This window comes from Oikopleura dioica, chromosome XSR (assembly GCF_907165135.1).
Source record: "Oikopleura dioica chromosome XSR, OKI2018_I68_1.0, whole genome shotgun sequence".
NCBI classification, from domain to species: Eukaryota; Metazoa; Chordata; class Appendicularia; order Copelata; family Oikopleuridae; genus Oikopleura; species Oikopleura dioica.
Genome location: NC_137294.1, coordinates 8,313,967 through 8,333,510, shown reverse-complemented (window position 1 = coordinate 8,333,510; position 19,544 = coordinate 8,313,967). Strand labels below are relative to the sequence as shown.

General features: G+C 42.4%; 11 protein-coding genes across 16 annotated transcripts; 7 read left to right on the top strand and 4 right to left on the bottom strand.

Moving 5' to 3' along the window:
* The first annotated feature begins 4 nt into the window (after positions 1-4).
* On the top strand, positions 5-2,910 carry LOC145709976 (migration and invasion-inhibitory protein-like). Of its 4 annotated transcripts, none has more exons than XM_081787666.1 (7): positions 1,153-1,383; positions 1,442-1,621; positions 1,665-1,982; positions 2,026-2,332; positions 2,378-2,473; positions 2,520-2,714; positions 2,755-2,910. In XM_081787666.1, the coding sequence occupies exons 3-7, from the start codon at positions 1,807-1,809 to the stop codon at positions 2,836-2,838; spliced, it is 858 nt and encodes a 285-aa protein (XP_081643792.1). In that variant the 5' UTR covers positions 1,153-1,383; positions 1,442-1,621; positions 1,665-1,806; the 3' UTR covers positions 2,839-2,910. The 4 variants fall into 4 exon arrangements, 2 of the variants coding, with proteins under 2 accessions (XP_081643792.1, XP_081643791.1); XM_081787665.1 differs by having other exon boundaries at positions 2,020-2,332; XR_014134978.1 differs by lacking the exons at positions 2,026-2,332; positions 2,378-2,473; positions 2,520-2,714; positions 2,755-2,910 and adding exons at positions 5-820; positions 860-962; positions 1,004-1,081 and having other exon boundaries at positions 1,126-1,383; positions 1,442-1,570; positions 1,665-1,775.
* Positions 2,911-2,935: 25 nt separating this feature from the next.
* Positions 2,936-4,778, top strand: LOC145709975 (uncharacterized). Its single transcript, XM_081787664.1, has 5 exons — positions 2,936-3,086; positions 3,132-3,339; positions 3,386-3,594; positions 3,636-3,810; positions 3,859-4,778. Exons 1-5 carry the CDS (start codon positions 2,944-2,946, stop codon positions 4,138-4,140), a joined length of 1,017 nt encoding a protein of 338 aa, XP_081643790.1. The 5' UTR covers positions 2,936-2,943; the 3' UTR covers positions 4,141-4,778.
* A 39-nt stretch (positions 4,779-4,817) lies between these two features.
* On the top strand, positions 4,818-5,652 carry LOC145707682 (cytochrome b5-like). Its single transcript, XM_081785242.1, has 4 exons — positions 4,818-4,904; positions 4,968-5,211; positions 5,254-5,302; positions 5,406-5,652. Exons 1-4 carry the CDS (start codon positions 4,827-4,829, stop codon positions 5,428-5,430), a joined length of 396 nt encoding a protein of 131 aa, XP_081641368.1. The 5' UTR covers positions 4,818-4,826; the 3' UTR covers positions 5,431-5,652.
* Positions 5,653-5,655: 3 nt separating this feature from the next.
* On the top strand, positions 5,656-6,660 carry LOC145707681 (uncharacterized). Its single transcript, XM_081785241.1, has 5 exons — positions 5,656-5,787; positions 5,853-5,975; positions 6,016-6,157; positions 6,223-6,396; positions 6,440-6,660. The coding sequence occupies exons 1-5, from the start codon at positions 5,680-5,682 to the stop codon at positions 6,472-6,474; spliced, it is 582 nt and encodes a 193-aa protein (XP_081641367.1). The 5' UTR covers positions 5,656-5,679; the 3' UTR covers positions 6,475-6,660.
* Positions 6,661-6,843: 183 nt separating this feature from the next.
* On the top strand, positions 6,844-7,439 carry LOC145706705 (uncharacterized). Its single transcript, XM_081784134.1, has 3 exons — positions 6,844-7,057; positions 7,105-7,284; positions 7,333-7,439. Exons 1-3 carry the CDS (start codon positions 6,926-6,928, stop codon positions 7,360-7,362), a joined length of 342 nt encoding a protein of 113 aa, XP_081640260.1. The 5' UTR covers positions 6,844-6,925; the 3' UTR covers positions 7,363-7,439.
* Positions 7,440-7,641: 202 nt separating this feature from the next.
* Positions 7,642-9,055, top strand: LOC145706706 (uronyl 2-sulfotransferase-like). Its single transcript, XM_081784135.1, is given in 4 exon segments — positions 7,642-8,201; positions 8,273-8,490; positions 8,493-8,882; positions 8,926-9,055. Coding segments are annotated over 4 exon segments (816 nt in total). The 5' UTR covers positions 7,642-8,043; the 3' UTR covers positions 8,976-9,055.
* LOC145706704 (uncharacterized) lies at positions 9,054-11,263 on the bottom strand. Its single transcript, XM_081784133.1, has 6 exons — positions 11,028-11,263; positions 10,615-10,982; positions 10,448-10,572; positions 10,336-10,403; positions 10,099-10,290; positions 9,054-10,048 (listed from the first exon to the last, which is right to left on the bottom strand). Exons 1-6 carry the CDS (start codon positions 11,114-11,116, stop codon positions 9,790-9,792), a joined length of 1,101 nt encoding a protein of 366 aa, XP_081640259.1. The 5' UTR covers positions 11,117-11,263; the 3' UTR covers positions 9,054-9,789.
* A 287-nt stretch (positions 11,264-11,550) lies between these two features.
* Positions 11,551-13,927, bottom strand: LOC145706702 (cystinosin homolog). Of its 2 annotated transcripts, none has more exons than XM_081784131.1 (8): positions 13,480-13,927; positions 12,758-13,275; positions 12,449-12,713; positions 12,338-12,406; positions 12,213-12,295; positions 11,899-12,135; positions 11,799-11,858; positions 11,551-11,721 (listed from the first exon to the last, which is right to left on the bottom strand). In XM_081784131.1, exons 1-8 carry the CDS (start codon positions 13,610-13,612, stop codon positions 11,692-11,694), a joined length of 1,395 nt encoding a protein of 464 aa, XP_081640257.1. In that variant the 5' UTR covers positions 13,613-13,927; the 3' UTR covers positions 11,551-11,691. The 2 variants fall into 2 exon arrangements, with proteins under 2 accessions (XP_081640257.1, XP_081640258.1); XM_081784132.1 differs by having other exon boundaries at positions 12,758-13,282; positions 13,480-13,611.
* A 635-nt stretch (positions 13,928-14,562) lies between these two features.
* On the bottom strand, positions 14,563-15,235 carry LOC145709143 (uncharacterized). Its single transcript, XM_081786824.1, has 5 exons — positions 15,172-15,235; positions 15,014-15,076; positions 14,878-14,956; positions 14,739-14,835; positions 14,563-14,696 (listed from the first exon to the last, which is right to left on the bottom strand). Exons 1-5 carry the CDS (start codon positions 15,213-15,215, stop codon positions 14,563-14,565), a joined length of 417 nt encoding a protein of 138 aa, XP_081642950.1. The 5' UTR covers positions 15,216-15,235.
* Positions 15,236-15,524: 289 nt separating this feature from the next.
* On the bottom strand, positions 15,525-16,579 carry LOC145708050 (uncharacterized). The gene is made up of 4 exons (XM_081785668.1): positions 16,383-16,579; positions 16,188-16,336; positions 15,907-16,144; positions 15,525-15,863 (listed from the first exon to the last, which is right to left on the bottom strand). The coding sequence occupies exons 1-4, from the start codon at positions 16,533-16,535 to the stop codon at positions 15,633-15,635; spliced, it is 771 nt and encodes a 256-aa protein (XP_081641794.1). The 5' UTR covers positions 16,536-16,579; the 3' UTR covers positions 15,525-15,632.
* Positions 16,580-16,932: 353 nt separating this feature from the next.
* LOC145708470 (trypsin-4-like) lies at positions 16,933-19,542 on the top strand. 2 transcript variants are annotated; one of them, XM_081786141.1, is made up of 6 exons: positions 17,684-17,824; positions 17,887-18,362; positions 18,412-18,543; positions 18,584-18,795; positions 18,835-19,021; positions 19,377-19,542. In XM_081786141.1, the coding sequence occupies exons 2-6, from the start codon at positions 17,952-17,954 to the stop codon at positions 19,422-19,424; spliced, it is 990 nt and encodes a 329-aa protein (XP_081642267.1). In that variant the 5' UTR covers positions 17,684-17,824; positions 17,887-17,951; the 3' UTR covers positions 19,425-19,542. The 2 variants fall into 2 exon arrangements, with proteins under 2 accessions (XP_081642266.1, XP_081642267.1); XM_081786140.1 differs by lacking the exons at positions 18,412-18,543; positions 18,584-18,795; positions 18,835-19,021; positions 19,377-19,542 and adding an exon at positions 16,933-17,252 and having other exon boundaries at positions 17,375-17,824; positions 17,887-18,352.
* The last annotated feature ends 2 nt before the right edge of the window (positions 19,543-19,544 follow it).

The window sequence follows — 19,544 nt, the reverse complement described above, 5'->3', positions numbered from 1 at the left end:
CATAGTGATACTTTAGAAATTCGATATCGTAATAATTGATGACAAGCAACGATGTTCCGCAGCGGTTACGGTTGGCCATTAAATCCAAGCTCACCACGATGGATGCCTTCATCGACGATGAACTGCCCGACTTCATCATGGTCATGTTGGCCCGCAAAAAGTCGGAAGAAGAAATGGCTTCTGAACTGGAACCTTTCCTGGAAGACAAATCCAAAAGTTTCACTTCCTGGGTGATGAAGTTATTCGAGAAACTCAACGGAATGAAAAATGCGGGAGCTATCTCCAAAAATACTCAATTACAGACTATTCGAAAAAGAAGAGTCTCATCCAGCCCATCCAAGTCACGCTCTCGCTCAAGAAGCAGAAGTAGCGATTCAAGTAGAAGCTCCACATCTAGTAGTAGCTCGCGGACAAGAAGCCGATCAAGAAGCAGATCGAGGAGCAGAAAACGATCACGGAAGGTGAAAAGATCAGATGCCTATGATGGCCCTGGTGGCCGTCGTAGAGGCCTTGACTTGGCTAGAACATATCGTAACTCATCTTCGGAAGACAGCTACTCGAAAGGATATCACAATGATCGCAAAAAGCGAGACAGGCGACTAGCTCGCCGAAGAGAAGGCAGATATTCAAGATCATCGTCGAGCTCAAGGTCCCGTTCAAGGTCCAGAAGAAAACGCTCACGATCTCGCACGAAAAGACGAAGCGATAGCAGATCACCAAGAAGACCCAGATTGCAAAAGACAGGCTCCAAAAACACTAGAATATCTATCACACCCGAGAAAACCGCCGAAGAAATATATCGAGAAAAGCGTGAAGCTAGGTAAATCATAAAATAAAGACGCCGTTTCATTTTTTCTAGTGCCGAAAGGAAAAGAAGAATTGCAGAAGAAAATGTCAGACAGCGTATGCTCGCTGACGGCGACGACGGCTTTGGCTGGTCTGAAGGGCGAAAAGCTCTACAGGTATGTAATCTTGATTCTTATGTTTTAATAGTATTTAATAGCCGAAACACGAAGATCCTGCAAGAATCACGCAGCGTTTGATCGATGAAGAGCTTCAAAAATTGAGAAAGAAAAAGCAGGTGAGAAATTAAGTGTTTTTCAAATTCATATCGGCTCATTTTAGAACTCGATGCCGAGAAGGCAAGATTAATCGAAGAAAAGCGAAAAGAGCTACAAAAGATTGAGGCAAACAAAGCCTCGAAAGACAAGCCTCGACGACGACGTTCTCGAAGCCAGGATAGAAGGCGTCGTTCAAGGAGTAGAAATCGCCGTTCCAGAAGCAGAAATAGAAGGCGAAGTCGAGACAGAGATCGAAAAAGATCCCCTCTCAGCGACTTCCCACTTCGTAAAGAACGTGTCAAGCGGCCATCCTCCTCTGACGGTATGTCGACAAGCATTTTGAAGTTCTACGAACGAGGTTTACTTTCTACTCATTTCAGATGATGATGATGTTGATGGTGTTCCAATGGAGCGTCCAAACGAGCCAAAGAAGATGACAGAATGGTCGCCTAACCGAGGAACCATGATCAGACCACCAGAAAACTACGAGAAATCGTCAGCGCCAAAAGGTGGTAAATGGCCAGAATGGGCCAATAACGAAAATTATAAATACGAGCAGGGTGAATGAATTTTTAAATTTATATTTTCTAATATTGATATAAGGAGGCCCAAAAGAACCGAAAGGCGGCTGGCCTGGACTGCCTGGAGAAGAAGAACTGCCATGGTGACCTAGCCCTTGACTCTCAGCACTCATTTACAATTGATAAACGTGTATTCTTCAAAATTCAGTAATTTTCTTTAAAGAATGTCTCGGGATCGGGCCAAATTTAAGGAGACATTGCATGCCGAGCAACAAAGAATTCAAATAGGGCTTATCGGAGATGGATCAGTCTCTGAGGAGCTCGAAAAGAAGAAGCACTTGTCGACTCTAAAATTTGATTCTTTCGAAAGTCTGAATTTGGACCGAGTTCCAAGCCCAAGGTAGTCATCAAAGAAACGCTTTCTTTGCAACGAGCAGTTGTAGGGAACCGCTTGTCGAGCGAAACTGGATTGAGCAGCATCTAGAGTACACGAGAAGATATAACTTGACAGATGATGCTGTTGCTTCCGCGGCAGACTTCCGAAGACAGAATAAAGAAGAGTGCCTCGCCTCGTTTGAGAAAGAAACCGAAAACTTTTTACTGCTTGAAAGCGGCGACGAATCATTTGAGTCTGAAAAAAGTGAGGGTCATGAAGTTGTCTCGAAAAAAACTGAAGGCATATTTCGCCCGTCTTCGCCCAATCCGTACGATTTGAAAGACGATCGCATCAAGGATTACACTGTCAATCACGTAAATGAAAATTATCAGGCGTTCGTAATCTTTGTTATTCCCTAGCGTCTTTTTCCAGTGCCACTTTTTCCTGAAAATGCGTCTCAGTCAGGACCAGGGACGAAGGAATTATCGACGAATTATGTGCGGATCTCTGTTCCTGTAAGTAAATTCATCTTTTCCTTCGTTGAAGATTTTATCATTTCAGTCGAGAGCACTTTTGCCTGAGTATAAAAGAGAGCTCCAAAATACTCCGGTGAGCACAGAAGACTCTTTATGCTTGTGGGAGCACTGCGTCAAAGGACACAGACAAGTCGGCCAGCATAAGAAGACTTCCTCAAGCAGAAACAAATTAGATCTGAGGTCGCATTTGAATCCAGCGGATGCCGTGGACGTTTACAAGGTTACAGTCAACAGACTCGCCTTATACAAATGCTTTTTAGATAAAATCTGGACAGAGTTTCAAGTTTAATACTCGAGCAGATCCCTTCGACATTTCAAAATTGAACCTCGCCGAACGCCGATAAGAAACCCAACCCTCAACATCTTTTATTTGCTCTATTTTCTACTTCATAAAAATATTTTTCTTATTCTTCTTACTCTTACTCTTCTCTGATTAGCATTTTTAAGATATGTCTGTGGCTCGATTTCGTCTAAACAGCTATCAGTTGTTTTGGCTGAGTTCAGTCCTTACCTCATTCTACTTTGGCTATTCGGACAGATTCTGCTCTAAAACACTCGAACAACTTGAACTCGACTCTCAGCCCTTTCTACCGTTCGTCGATTGAATGACTTTTACATAAAAATAAGCTATCCCTAGTAAAGCGACAACATCACCAATAACTTTATTCGCCCCTACACTTGAGAGGCAAAACGACATTTTGGAAAAGTTATTTGAAGAATCGGAGGAGTTTTCGTTTGGCTCAGATGGATTCCGAGTTGCTTCCGAGTACTTCTTCAAAAAGGCGTCTGATTGGTACAGATCGCCAAAAGAAGCGCCTAGATTAGATCAAGCTGGTTGTGGAATGGTAAAAATCTCGGTGAAAACAAATCAACAGACTAAAAACTCTTTAGGAAATGATGAGGGACGTTATTAGAGGATCCCTGTTTGGATCAGTTCCGATCAAAAGCGCACAGCAAGCGTATGGCGGAGAACTGTACATCATGCCACTGCTTCGAGAGCAGTTCAGAAGCTACACCAGAGCGAAGAACGACGTAGACTCTCCTAGCGCCGTGAAAATTGGAACGACTGGGAAACGCTCGACAAAGCAAGCGCTTGAAAAGTAAGAGTCGCTATTTCTACAGTGGCTAGTTTTGATTTTAGGACAGTCGAGAAAGAGCTTCTCGAAGTCGCGGAGAAAGCTTTTAACATGACGCCAACGGCACAGATAGGACTTATCGTTCAAAACCCGCGACAGTGGGCACTCGAAGTCGTCAACGAACGCCATACACTGCCTACCTCGGACCACTACATGGATGCAATCAGTGAATATGTTCTTGTGAGTCGTAATTTGTAAAAGAATCGAAATAGAATGGTTTCGGTTTAGATGCTCGAGAACCTGATTCCGCAGTGCACCGAAATCGCGAAAACCTACTCGGGCAAGTGTACGCTTCTGCGCTTGGAAGACATCATCTCCCGCCCGGCAGAAGTGTTCAATCTGCCATCACTGAGCCCGGTTGACTTCGAACTGAAAAATCGCTTCGAAATTCCTATTGTTGAAAACGAAGTAGATAGCAAACTTTCGCGCATCAAAAAGCAACTTTCGAGTTTGGGCTACGCCGGCTGGGAAACAAAAGACCGACTCCATTCCCTCAACCTCGTCAAATAGATGTTTTTCTATTTACCTTATATATGCTAATTCTTGATATGTCCACGCGATCATTCTTTTTTTTTATTTTCTGTCTTCTATTTTCTGTTATTCACGATTTTTTAAGGAAAAATCTTTAATTTTAAATTGCCCAATCAAAAGAGGTCACGTTTTTGACAAAAGAAAAGCTCCGTCTTCACTTGCGTAAGAGTCAAAAAGTATCGAGAGTCCTGAAATGTGCTCTTACTTGCGTTTACGCGCGATGAACGATGCGGCGCAAACGCTAGCCCGGGTCGAGTTGCGAGGCAAATAATGCGCGCCCAATCAAGGCGCCCTGAGCGAGAGAGAGAAAGCACTAGAAATTCCACCCCGCCGGGTTAGCGTTCTATCCGCAGGTAAATCCGTTCATTGCTGATTACTCAGTTTCATTTTATGATGCAGCAGTTTTTCCTCGTTAAAAGGCTTCATTAGGCTCGTTACGTAACGCAAAAAAAAGTTGTTGTTCATCTTTTTTATTGATCCGTCTATATTTTCAATTTTCGAAATATGACTCTGTCTAAATACTCAAAGTGGCATTTAGAAAACTTATATCAAAAATATTCTTCACGCTTACTTCATATTTTCTGTATTATCAAAAGTCTGCTCCAATAACGCTCCAAGGGTGAAAAACTAAGATAATCAATTTCTTTCCCGATTCAGAAAAAAAAATGTCGAAGGTGTTTTCTCTTGAAGAAGTCGGCAAGCACAACACTGGCAAGGACTGCTGGATGGTTATCCATAACAAGGTTAACAACTGATGACTAATTAACTGAGAAATTAACAAGGCGAAAGTTAAACACTGATCAAAGGTCTATGACGTGACCAAGTTTCTGTCCGAGCATCCCGGCGGCGAAGAGATCCTACTCGAGTGCGCAGGCGTCGATGCGACCGAGGGTTTCGAAGACGTCGGCCATTCGGCAGACGCGCGGGAGCTGCTCCAAGACTATCTCGTCGGCGATTTGCGCCAGGAAGATCACAAGTCCTACACCAACCAGTACGTTTACACGGACAAAGAAAAGACTGGCGGCTCCCTTCCAATCAGCTGGCTTATCGGTAAATACGTTCTAAATAGATAAAAAGTAAAAGTTTTTCCAGGCGCTGTTACTGTCGCTGCTGGCGCCTTTTTTACCTTCAATCTGCCAAGTGAAAGGGCCTAGATCCGCCGGAGAAACTTCAATTCAAAACAATTCGTTCTAGCTTTAAAATTCCGATGATTCTAAAACCGATTTCTGCTGATCTTCAAATAGCGCCGATCTTGATTTCCTTGTTTAATTTTTTCAAATTAAACACATTTTCTAAAAGGAAGAAAATCATATTTGATTTTAATTCGACTCTCCCAAAGATAATCAGACGTTTAATCAACTGTTGTATATTCTTATTATTTAATATCGAGTTCAATGATTTCGCACTAATTCGTCCTGGGAAGTGTCTCATTCTTCAGTTCTTAAAACTTCTCAACTGATTTCATATCTGTGACAAAAAGTCGTTTCCCTATTGTTCTTTCCTCTTCATCTCTTTAGTATGAATCGTCTGGCCCGACCCATCCGTTTCCTTTCCTGCACCCCCAAGGTTTTGGGAGGTAAGCCCGCCCGAGATGCTTACTTCAACGACTGGAACTACCCCGATGGTGTAAGTACCAGCAATATTTCGAATACTGCTGTCCCTGTAGTCAGAGACCAATAAATCTTCTTCAGGGCCACTCCGCCACTTCGCTCAAATGCGAGGACGATGGTCAGATCTCCACCATCCCCGTCGGAGCCGGACTTGGCGTCAACTCCCGAGTGAACATTTTTTTCACTCTTTACGCCGAGTTCAAGGTAAACTCGTTTCTTTTACACTCGATAAAGCTAGAAATAGTTCATTCTCTGGGCTGGTCTCCTTATCTCCGTCCCATGGTTCTTCATCCGACTTGGTATGCGAAAGAAGTTGGGTGACCCCGAAGCCGACAACCTCCCCGAAGGAACTTCTGTCACCGTTACTACCACCTCTGGCATGCCTGGTAAGCCCCACATCGATTTCATTCATAATTTATCAAATTTTGAAAATACTTATTCTCGTCTCTAGGTTCCTACCTCTCCAACTTCTACGTTGACGTCAACTCCTTCACCAAGGCCGGAACTCTCGGTCTTTCCGGACTCATGTACTACTTTGATAAGTGGACCGTCCTCAACCGAGAATCCAAGCCTGTCCGAGCTGAATACCGAGCTAAGCGAGCCGCTATCTGGGCTAACAGAAAAGGTGGATTCGATTAAGTATCACTATTAATAAACTGTCATCCAAGCTCTTGCTGCTCCCGCTTCCAGCCACGACCACTAGGTTATTCAACGAAATCGTAGTCAAACAAGTGTTGCGCGCAAGAAATAAAATAAGCTCTGCAACTCTTCTACAAAGCCCCTGAAAACGTTCAAAAATCTATTTATTACATTGATCTTTAACTTTCGATGTCACTCCTCTCTTGCTCATCTGTTAACTAATACAACACTCTAAGCCCCTGAAAATGAAGATTCAAAGTGTTTACACCACTTTTCTACTTGAAATTCGCTTCTATAACTAATGCAGGCTTGCATGGTGATCAGACATAAATTGTCGGTAATTTTCCAATGAACCTGAAACGGGTTCGTAGAAACGGTTTTCTCGACTTTATCTTGATTTGTGAGAATGATGGCGCCTAATCCAACGCAATTTTAAAACGCATCTCTGCAACAATAAACCAGTTTTGCAGTTTCAGTGCAAAAAGCTCGATTTTTGAGTAGTTGAATTGAAAAACATGAGTAGTGAAGGCAATCCAAAGCCACTTGCGGAGAGAAATGAATTGGAGAAGCAAGAGTCCAAGCTGAGATCTATGTACGGGAATCTCGAAAAGAGGAAAGGCCCGGGGATGCTTATGAAGAAACTCCAGGTGAGTTAGACGATAATAAAATGGTAAAAATTTGGAAATTCTTTTAGGGCGGCGGTCGACAATACTTCGACTCAGCTGACTACACGCTCCAAAAAGGAGCGAAAGGCAACCCTCTAATGAAGAAAAATGACGCAGCAAAGCAAGTCCCTGTTCACAAAGCTACCTTCGAAGAAGGGGGCTCTCCTCGTGAGGCTGCTGGTAAAACTAAAAAGCGACTCAGCAATACGGTAAGCGCAAAAAAGAGTAGATTCGAAGTCGATAACACTGAAATTAAGTCGTCGCTTGCCAATATGGAGGACTGCTAGAAGACTCCTATTTCGATCATCTCACGCGTTTCACTTCTCACAAAACGTTTTTAATAAATCTCAGAAATTATTATGCATTTTTGTTGTGTTGTTTAGTCGCAGGGCACGTGTAGTTGTATGCTTTCGAATTACCAATATTGCGTAGCCAATAATCAATGTCGTAGCTTCTTGAGAGGTACATAAATACCATTTGAAGTAATGGGATCGAGTTGACATCACTAGGTCAATTACGCCCTGGGGCTGTTCACGTCAAGTTTCAACCGCTGCGACGAGGTTTATCGGCTTTTCCGGCAAGACTTAATTCTAGTTGGGAAAAACGTCGAGTGACTTGATCGGGCAAGAGAATGTGTTTTCGCTCAGTTCTACATCGCCGAAAAGAGATATTCCTCGTTCTCTTATTAATCTTCCTGGTTCATGTTATGCTTGATGATTCTGATATAGAAGAAAGTGAAAGCAATGCTGTAAGAGAAAAGAGCAGGGTCAGCAAGATCACTTTCTATCTTCGTCTATTTTGCTTGATTTCAAATTATTTATAAAACTCTGTTAAAGTCGCACGGCAAGAATGACCACAAAGAAGCTGACAGCAAGTTCGTTCATAGAAGCGATCTCAATGTAACATCAGACGCGATCCACCCCAGAGTTGTGGTTTACAACCGTGTTCCCAAATGTGGAAGTCAAACGATGTCAATGCTCGTAAATCAGCTCTCACGTAAAAATGGATTTCTTTCAAAAGCAGTCTTCGAAGCTGGTGAAACGCCGGACAGAACAATATCACAGCAAAAGTCATTTATGAATGAATTAAAGAATTATGCTAAGGATCAGCCAGTCATGTACACTAGGTCGGGCTCTTTATTCATCAACTTGGAGGAAAACCTCTTTAGTCAGTGCTAACTCATAAAGCCTTCTAAAGACACCAGTATTTCATCGACTTCGACCAGTTTGAATGGGCAGAACCAGTCTATATAAATCTCATTCGAGATCCTGTGGATAGATTCGCTAGCTTCTATTATTTCTCGCGATTTGGAAACAAACGAGCGCAAGATGCTGGAAGATCTAAGCAACAAGTTCCGTCCAACATTCTCAACGAAAGCATCGACGACTGCATTACGGGGAGACGAAGGGAATGTACAGAACCCATCTGGCACACAGTACCATATATGAAAGAGTCCCAACTTTTCTCATTTTTCATTTTTGTGCGACGAAAAATAGTTGTGACTTGATTGATAGTTGTGGAAACGATAGAAGCTGTCTTCAGCGACACGAGTCCTCCGTCCAGCAGGCCAAACAAAATATTGACTCAAAATACGTGGTTGTCGGGATTTTAGAAGAGCTGAAAGGTTCTCTAGGTGTATTCGAAAAAGTTTTGCCGGATTTTTTCGCTGGCGCAGTGAATCACCTCTCGCAAATTCGGAACGACACTTATACCGTCAACAAAAAACAAATGACTGACGCTGCAAGGGAGTATCTTGCGAATGAAACTGCCTTAAAACTAGAATATGATCTTTACAACCACGCAAGAGGTAAACTTATCAGCTTTTTATAGACTCACTTCTAAAATTTAAGCGCGACTGTATGAGCAAATGCGACGGCTAAACATCTCCCCGAGCTCATGAAATCAAGGAAGAAACTAGACTAAAAAATACTTGTACTGCCAACCCTGCTCAAAAATCTGTGAATATTGAAAGACCTAAATAAAAACAACAGAGTTTGAAATTGCGTTTTTATTTATATAGTAAGATCGAGTAAGTTGACTAGGTGCGTCAAAGAAATGGGTCGTTTGCTTATATAGAAAACTGCACCTAGCCGACCGGCAGTACTCTTGAAAACCAAAGAAAAGTATCAAGCAGTGAGATACAGTAAATACATATCTGTAGAAACAGGAAATAGAATGATCGATGATCAACATAATTGATGCAGCATAAATCGGCGAATGACTACAATCAGTAGGGCATTTTTTCGTAGTTTTTGTGCAGAAAAATTGATTTGCTGATGGATAAATTATTTTTCTGTTGTCTTCCAGTATTTAAGACCCATTGTCAACCTGAAAGCGCAAGAAAAATAAAGTATCTGCAAGGAAAACTGGTAGTTTTCGCCTCCGTTTGACTTAAAAAGCCGCTTATATCAATACTAGTCGGAAGATTTCGTGAATAAAATGGTAAGCGAATTTTAATACATCAGGGGTCTATGCGGAAGGAGAAAACAGCGAGTCATGTAAAGGGGATTTTAGGATTAGTACTAGGTCCGTGACGTATTCACATTTGTACAATAAAAATGAATTTCGTTAAAAACGACTTTAACCTTTCGATTAAAATTCAGGCTTCGCTGGAATTGGGAAGTCCTGTCGTTTCTGTCCGGATTCAACGTCAAGGATGAACAAGAAAGGTCAAAGAAAATATGCTCAAAATGAAAAATGAAGAGCCATTGGCTCTACTTCTCCTTTGCAGCATCTTCGGGCTTCTTCTCTGGAGCTGATTCTTTTCCTGATGACGCGGCGGATTCCTTCGCAGCCTTTTCGGCAGCTTCAGCTTTCTCCTTTGCTTGCTGGACCTTTCTTTCTTCCTTTCTCTTCTCTCTTCTCTCACGAGCTTGACGCTGTGATTCTAATCTCTTCTGTTTCACGCTTTCCCAGGCGGCGAGAATCTCAGAGCAGTCTGCAAGACTATCGGCTGATTGCCATGTATTGTAGCTAAAAATAATTAATTAAAGTGGTTCTTCCAACATTCGGCCAAAACATACTCTCTGTTGAATCCTTTCCATTTGACCAAAAAGCACGGTTTGTTGCGACGAATTTTTTCCTCGACGATTTTCTCCACTTCGAAATCTTTTGTAGCCTCTTCTTCGTCCAGCGCGTCTTGTTTTTTGTCAAACGCCTTGGCCATTTTCCTCGCTGGCTCGATGTTAGTGATCGGTTCCCACGTGTTATGGTGGCTGGGAAAAGACAAGCTACTTATCAGCGATTCGAGTGAAAGTTACCTATTGTAGCCTTCCCATTTGATCAAGTATCTTCGATTCTTGCCACTTCCTTTTCGGTCAAGAATTTTCTAAAATTAACATTCAGCAAGCGGGTTTATCAGAAACAATTAACCTCGACATTGAAGACTTTCGGGCCAGCACTGCTTGCGCCTTCCGTCGAAAGTTCCTCTGGGAAATCACCCTTCTTGATTTTACGTTCGTACTTCTGGACAGCCTCGAGTTCTTCTTCGTCGAGTTCTTTTAAGATCGGTCAATCGGTGAGAATTTCGCAGGACTTACTGTGAAGAGGGATTGTCTTTGTCTTTCCTGATTTCTTGAACTTGTACTCTACCCGTCCGTCTTTGATCGATCGACCAACAACAGTATTGCTTTCAGAGTCAGCGGATGATTTTTTGGTTCTCTTTGCAGACTGTCCGCGCTTAGGCGCTGCCTTTGACTTTTTCTGCGCTGGTTTCTGGTCACTAGCAGGCTCATTTGCTTGATAGTCGTCCACCAGCGATTTTGCTACTTTGAGAACATTCTTTGCTGGCTCCCAGGATTTTGGTCGAACATCGTCCGACCACTTGACTTGGAAATGCTCAACTCCGTTGATCTTCTTCGATCCCAGCACTTGGACAATGACTCCATCATCATCTCGTGGTACGTAGCTAGGTGGACACTTTAGGACGTTTGCTGTTAGTCTAAAGTTTTACCTTCGCTTCGCTCTATCCGATTTTCGCGTTGGTTCGACAGCTTTTCGCTTCGTTCCCGCTGCGCTACGTCCTCGTTTCGTCGCACCCATTTTTTCGTTTTAGGTTTTCGCTACTCTTTTTGTTTGTTTATTGTTTTTCTTTTCGTATTTTGAAGCGCCAAGTCTGAAGTTCAAGAGTGGCAAATAAAGAAGCAATTGGCCGTTATGGCCGATGAGATGAGCTAGTTTTTTTCGAAATTCGTGCCGAGCACTCCGAGTGGCCCCGGGGGTGGGGAAAACCAATAGCGCCGCCAGAACGCGCCCACGCGCAAGGTTTCGAACCCAATCGCCTCGACTTGCGCCCTTTTTCGGCTCGGAGCGGCTCAAAAACGCGCCAAACACGGCGGCGGGAGTGCAACTTCGCTGCTGGGAACAAAATCCGAAAATGCCCCACGAATGCTTCCACTGAGGGAAAATATCTGAGTCAGACTGCTCAATCGCTCGATATTGCTAAAATTATCCACCAGAAAAAGAAGATAATCCACTTCTATGTAAAGTTTACAATGTAAACTCTTCGAAGGATTTATATTCACTAGAAGTATGGAACAGATGTACACAAGTGAATAATAACAAACGGTAGCAGACGAGTATGTTTTAGCAGCATTATCCTTTCTTTCTCAAGTATTCTAGACGCGTTGATTCACAATGTTTTGTCTGTTTAGATTTCAACACGAGTTTTCAGTCAAATAGTTGAATCAGAAATTCACTTAGAGCTGCGTTGAAACCCTTCACTTGAATCCAATCCGAATCCAGGCCTTGAGCCTGTCACAGACTCCATTACATTTGCCCAAACCTAGAACTTGATTTTGATATTCTTTGGATTTAAAGCTCACTTCTTCTTGTTGAACGTCCATTTTAGAATTGAAAACATCTCGGAAGGAGGCTGTGGAAGCGAGAAGATCGCCGCGGCCGCCGTGGTAAAGAACTGCAGAGGTGGTTGGAGAAAAGCCAACGCGAGATCCCAAGAATGATCCCAATCGCTGAGAAACAAAGGGTGATTTTTCCTCGTCAACTTCTTTCTCCAGCTCTAGCAGTTTTTGTTCATTGTTCTTTCCATACAAGCAGAAATGCTTTCACTGTTTTCAACTTGCAACATTATTTTGAGCTACTTCAGCGGCATATTGCTTTTCAGCAGTGAAAACGATGCCTGAGTCAGTAAAATGATGTCGAAAAAGACAGACACCAGCCCGATTCCCAATTTACCAGAGTTGCCAGTTATGATTGTCATATCTATAAGATCATGAAAAACGTAATAAAATGACTTGAACAGACCATTAGCATTGACGGATTGAACGATGACTTGAAGATAGCAAGCAGTTCCTCCACTCAGATCGAGAATAGCTGAAATGGCAATCACCTTCTTGTTATCAAAAATATTGTTACCCATGTCGATCGCATAGCCCAGAGTGCATTTACGCTTGTAGTTGAGCAGTACTTGAGGAATGTACTTGATAACACTACTTCCAACTTTGATATAGCTGCCCATGAGCAGAATTTGAAACCAGCCGATATTTTCGGACAAACCCAGATGAGCTACGATCACTAGCGCAGTTGTAACAACTCCGACGAGCACAAGGATAGAAACACAGACTTTTGATAATGATTGTCCTCCACGTTCGTAGGTAAGGCATTGATAAAGATTCACTGTCTAAACGAGAATAAGATCCGCTATATGAGTTGTTTGCTACTCACTTGTATGAGCACAGCGTGAAGACAGAAAAGCACATCGTTTAGTTGGATAGGGTTGCTTGCACCAGGATAATTGTCCAAATAAAGATTAAACACAGCAGGACTCCAGAACAAGAGACAGTTGTAAAGCGAGAAAGCAGCAAAGCCGACGTAGTCATAGCCCAAATAATCGAATCCAAAGCCAACGACGCTCTTTCGACGGAAATTCATGATTACTTGCGGGTAGAAGGACACCGACCACAAAAAGAAGTAAAGCCAACCAATACTTTGATCGACAATGAATAGACTGTAATTTCGATTTAGTCTGAGAATGAACTGTTGAGAAAATGAGGCATCTTGGGAATTTTCGTTGGGAACTGGCATGAGCTGGTCCGAGGCGGTCTGTGATCTTTCTAACAGGATCATTTTGTGATTGCCAGCCGGAAGGGTATTTGCCGGCACTTCAATCTTGGAGTCTGTTCGGTCCGCACACACGATCGAGGATTCATTGGTGCTTCTTGCGTATAAACAGATCGATAAATCTTAAACCTGGATAACAACTTATTCTTTCATATTTGTTTCAGGGGTGACTTTAGCAAAGGGGATTTCTGATCATTCGTAAAGAGGGTTGATAGGTAAGAAGCTTAAGGAAGGGGCTTGTGGCCCCGTGGGTCTCGTTGTTAACGAGGTGAGAAGTGCCTTTGAACGTGAGCGACCCTAGGACCCGCCTATGTATTGAAACTTACCTTCAGTATCTTCTTCTTCCCATGTGAGCGGGATTTCAACCGGCTGGTTCGCGAATCCGGTGATCTCCTTCTCCACGAACCAGCCGGTCACTACTCCGCTCGTTGCAAGCAAGGAGCATAACAATATCTTCATACTCTGGCTTCTTTCCAATCACGTATCAGTCTTTGTGAGTAATCTTTCCTCCCTCGTCTTCTCTATTTTTATCTGAGTAATTTCTTCCTTTTTTTAATTCTATTTTGTTTTTTTTTGCTTAGATTGTGGGTAGTTTCCTCGATCGTTTTCTTTTTCAAATTCACTTCTTTTGTTTTTGAGGGAGCTGCTCTGAGGTGGCTGCCGAGTGCGCAGTGTGCTACGGATCAGACTCAATCACGCGTTTCACCTTGTTTCGATTTTACTTTCGTCGCGTATGGAAAGTAGCTGTTCTTTATTGAAAATTCAGAATTTTCAGCTTTAGCTGGTCTGCTCGAGACTCACGCAAGTATCACGTGACCACGGCAGAATACAAAAATCTGAAATGGCGAAAAAAGGGATGCGCTCATCAAATATTATCGATATCCCGCTGCGATCGATACAGAATCAATAGAAGAACATTTATACTCATGTTACTCATTCACCGATAGCATTTATTTTCGCTTGCAGATTCGCGTACTAAAACACTCCATAGTCGGTCAAGTTGTGCTCCGCCACCATCGACAGGGGCCGCTGAGTAGGAGCCCGGTTTCGGTTAGTTCCGCGACGTCTTTGGCTTGCTTTTCAAACGTTTCACAATTCGAAACATCATCAAAATATAGATTTATCCCTCGGGTAATGTCAGTTGAATTTCTATCCCTATCTATATCATACAGGACTCACATATAATACCTAATGAATGAACATAAGTAATATTATAATAATATCATTATTCATCATCATTTTAGAATTTTGAATTTGCAAACAAAATTGTGGCAAAAATTGGAAGATAAAAAATTTCGACTCCTTGTCTGAATTAATTATACTTGTTATAATATTCTCGATGCGAGCGTGATTCTCACGTGATAGACGGTTCCACTTACTCAAAAGTCTATGAACTTTTGCTTTAATTATCACCGTCTTTTTATATTTCTGTCTGGATTTGTTTTTGTCTTTGCAAAAACGATTCCTGTCGTGACATTTGAAGTGAAGGAGAAGTTAGAGATCTCCGAGCACGTATCTGATAGGTACGCTTCCGTGTCAGAATCTAACAATGTTTATTAGCTAAAAATAAAGTCATAATTTTTACCATCATGATCTGAAGCGTAATCCGTTGAGTGACGAATAAGCGTCTCGAAACGATTGACTTTCCCCAAATTACGATCCACAATTTCGATAGTAGTTTCCTTGCGATTTAGAATAAGTCAGGATAATTGGCTATTGCATACCTCTTCACCCTCGCTAAAGATGAATATGCTTCCTCGTCTGAGCACTGAGACAGATGCAGATAGATCCAAAGCATTTTCTCTAGCTTCGCCGCGCATGACTTTCAAGACCTATCTTGACAAATATTGTTTTTCATACGTTCCTATGAGAAGTTTCTGATCATTCTCTTTCCCGTTGAAAAGCCGCAGTTCACAAAAATGCCTTTTCACATTTCAAAAAACGTTAGAAATCCTTAAAATCCGCTAGAAAATTTCAAATATCATCTCTAATTGGAAATGTAATTTTAAATACAGAACCCATTTGTTTTCGCTTTCAAGCTGACAACCTGCTTTAGCAACATAACTCTTTTTCTCGCGGAACCCTCTGACGACTATAAGCCAGAAAAATTATACTCATCGTAAACTTTTATACAAGTGCATAAAAACAACGAAGACCGCAAATAGTGTGTACATAAGTAGTTCTCAGACAGGCTTGATAAACTTATACAAGCCGTAACCCTAACCCTAAATAATTTATTCACTCGCTAAAACTCTACCCCAACCGCTAAACCGATAGAATAAATTGTCGTTATCGTAGATAAAGATTTTGTTGATAAACTTATTTTTTTGTAGATGAAGCAAAACAAGACCTGTGGGTTGTTTTTGGATGAGTTAGATTTATTAGAGAGGCAATTGATTAGAAAATAGTTTCTGTGAACATCTAACATGTTTGTTATTGGATTTTCAGTGGACATTTTTGGTTCAGAACATGATTTGGTCTAAATCTTCAAGAGGGCCAGTATGACGAAGAGAAGGAGTGAAGAAGGAGCGACGACCTCGCCGGAGCTAACGAGTGTTTCATCCGGAAGTTGAGTGATGCGCCACCCATTACAAAGGTTATTGTCGCAGAAGTTGCAGTAGAGGTCGGCATTTGGATAATCAGGATCACAAGAATTTGAAGAGTATCCTTGCATCAAATCCGTGTATGTTCGTGTCGGAACACATCGACGCTAAAATCCAGTGACGATTCTTTTAAGATACGAAAAATCTTACGCGAAATATGTAATCGTTGTTTTCAAGTTGTCCGAAAATTGTGGCACAAACATTACCAAGCCCACATATCTCAACCGGAACGTCCGTTATTGCTGAAAGTATATCCGCTCTTTCGCAAACAGGGTTGTTGTTGTTAATGCTCTCGCATGTGAAACATGCTTCGACGGTGTCCCCGAAGACTTCTCCATTGTAGCCGTAAGAATCGTTCCACTCAAAATCGTCGCCATCATAACCGTATCTATGATTGAACTTGAATAAAAAAAAACAAGCAATTCTCAGACCCTGTGTAGAGAATATGACGAGGTCTCTTTAGAGCTTTGTATGCAAGATAAGCAGCTGCGGCGGTTTTCGCATTTTTGCTCCAGCCTGATGACATTTTACTTGGCTTGTATGTTGTAGGGGTGTATTTGAAACCATTACTGCTTGTTTTCTAAAACGATTGTCTCCATCGAACTCGCAAATTTTAATGGACATACCGATGGAGCTCTTGAACTGGAAGATCCTTTTGAACTAGACGATCCTTTTGAACCCGAAGAACCTTTCGATCCGCTGGTTCCTCTTCCTCCGCCACCTCGTCTTCCTTCAGCACTGGACGCGAAGAATATCAAAAATGAGAGCAGTATCTTCATTTTATTCTTCTCTCAGCGCAAATGAGCTTCAATTATTCTTGCGAGACCCCGAGGCCCTCTTACTCCACTGAATCGTAAATCGTCGTCACAATAGATGAAAGAGCAATTGTGAATGATTGCGCTGATTCAGTTCTATCTTTTCATAAACTTTAGTTTACTAATTATTATTAACCGCAAGAGGTCTTATTTTCTAGGCAACAATGTTCTGTATAAGAAGTGGTAACCAACGACAACATAAACTCACATATCATAAAATTGTCAATTCTGAATTGACCATGAATGTGGTTCACAAGAATTTTTGGAATGGTGTATGCGCTGGTTAGCGTTTCGAATGCCGTCGTTTCTCGGCGATTGCTATCAGTCTCTGCCGGGTCTCAGCGCGCTCAGAGTTTCCTCGGACTCGTGGAGTTATAGTTAGAGAGAGAAATGAAGCTCGGGACGGCCCTGCTTTCGTCTATAGCTGCTCAGAATCTGAGGTGGGAAGCAGCACAGAGTTCACTTCCAAGTGGACTAAAAAGCTGCACACGACATCGACAACGTCGATATGCTGGAGATGCGCGAGGAAATATTTTCGGTGGCACCGTCGCCAGTGAGAAAGCATGGCCTTGGATCGCTCCCATTTCTGAAAATGGTGAGTTCAAGTGCACTGGAACAATCATTGACGACGAGTGGATCCTAACTGCAGGACATTGTTGTGCCACTGGCAATCCAGCTGATGTAAGTATTTAACTAAGTATCTAACTCGTGATATATCGTATAACGTAAGTTGTATTTAGGTATACCTAAATTATACCAAAGTCATTTTTTGTTAATTATAAAAAATTAAAATAAATCATTAGTTCTCTATCAATATTGGTCGAAGGAGTTTGTTATACTCCGATGAACCGTGGTCATTTTCTGTCTCGCCAAAGGCATTTTATGTTCCTGACGACTTTGGTGTGGGTCTCGGCATCCATAATGACGTCTGCCTTCTCCAAGTGCCCTCGCTCAATGATGCGAAGCCGGCTGCGTGTCGTGACTGCTTCGAGCACGCTTGTCTTGCTGAGACAGCTCCTAAAGCTGGACGACACTGCTGGGTCGCTGGCTGGGGAAATCTCGCAAAGGACAAGCTCTCACTCAAACCACGTGATGTCGCTTTGAACATTATGCCCGGAAAATACTGCGAAGCGAACAGTAGACTCACGGATACCTTTGGAGAGTTTCCTATCGGAGACAAAAGCCAGTTCTGTGCCGGTATTCCAGATCGTAATGGTAACAAGCTAGTCGATGGACATGAAATCGCCTGCCAGGTATGAAGATAAAAATAAACGAGGTGATTTAATATATCGGTATTTTAACCATTTATAAAAAGGGTGATGGTGGCAGTCCTTTGGTCTGCATCGATGGAGATTCCGCTGTTGTACACGGTCTTCGTTCATGGGAGTCGACTGCTCCGACGAAGGTCAACCTTCTGTCTTCGCATCAGTCAACACCCAAATTGCTTGGATCGACAGTGTTATTGCTAGCGCAGAAGAAGCCGCTGCAAATGAAAAGAAAGAGAAGAGTTTCGAAGTTGCGCCTACACCTGCGTGGGGATTCGAACCTGGCTCCGAGAGAATTCCATCAAAGTTATCTGAAGGTTGTTCAAATGACGTCGAGTCTGGCTTCGGTTTCGCGAGATCGCGTTTTATGGGAGTAACAGCTAAGAGAAACACTTATCCCTGGATGGCGAGAATTAACCTTTGCCCCGGTGAAGGTGATTGTTATCGCTGTGCTGGAACTATTATCAGTGACGATGCTATTCTGACTTCTGCTTCCTGTTTTTATGGCGACTTCGAGAAGATTGTGGTATTTATCTGAAACTCGTAAAAAATAGCAAGCTATAATACCTGTTTAGATTCGAATCGGCGACCACAACCAGAATAAATTCGAGAAGGGAGAATTTTACGTCAATGCGTTAGGATGGGAAGCCCACCCAGATGCTCTTAACGGTGTCAATCTTGCCATCGTGAAAGTCGAAAGCCTAGAGGTACGCAACTGAATGTTATTTGAGACAAGATTTATCAAAGGAGAGCGCACCGGCGGTCTGTAATCGTCAGAACTGTTACAAAACTGCATGTTTGCCCGACAAAGACGCATACGCCGGGCAAATGTGCCATGTGCCCGGATGGAACAATAATTACGACGATTCATCGGCCGTTCTCCGCGAGAGCGCGGTGAACGTTTATCCAGCTGACCACTGCACCCTCACATCTACCTATGCTGATGGCGATTTCGATTCGTAAGTCGTATAGAAGTATTTATGAGTAAAAATATCTAGAGAGAAAGAATTCTGCGCTGGAAATCCAAACTGGCAGACTGACGACGAGTCTTCGACTGGTCGATGTCCCGGAGATGCGGGAAGCGGTTTGATTTGCGACAATGGCTACGGACGACCGGTTGTTTCTGGAGTAATGTCTTGGGGTGTTCAATGCGACACTGCTGGAAATCCGTCAGTATTTTCCAAGGTACTTAAGAGAAAAAACTCAAGCAAAGATAATCAAGATTTGATAATCAGTGTTTAACATGTCTATACTAATCAAACAGCCCACGCCTGACGCTCTGAACAATTTTTATCTAGTCCGATAGATGTAGCGGGGATTCCCCGGATTCGCGTTCTTCTGAATCATCATGCCAAGGATATCGGGGAGCATATCTATAATAATTATCTAAAGTATCTTAATCCTCGGAACAACAACGATAATAATGACCGTATTGTAAAAACAGCTAATCGAGGTTAGAAACGGGCCGCCACTTTGACTTTCCGCATAAATATGGTTCATAATAATTCATTTGAATTTCCCATCTAAGAAAATTCTTTAGGTCGCAGCTCATACAGAATGGATCCGAAACACGATGAAGACCCTCTAACTGGACGAAACCTGAATGAAACACTCTTGTAGTAATAAACTGTAGCCTAGTTGAGGAGGGGTTGATCAACATCTGCTGAACTGAGGAAATTATAAAATAAATTATTTTTTCAGCTCAACA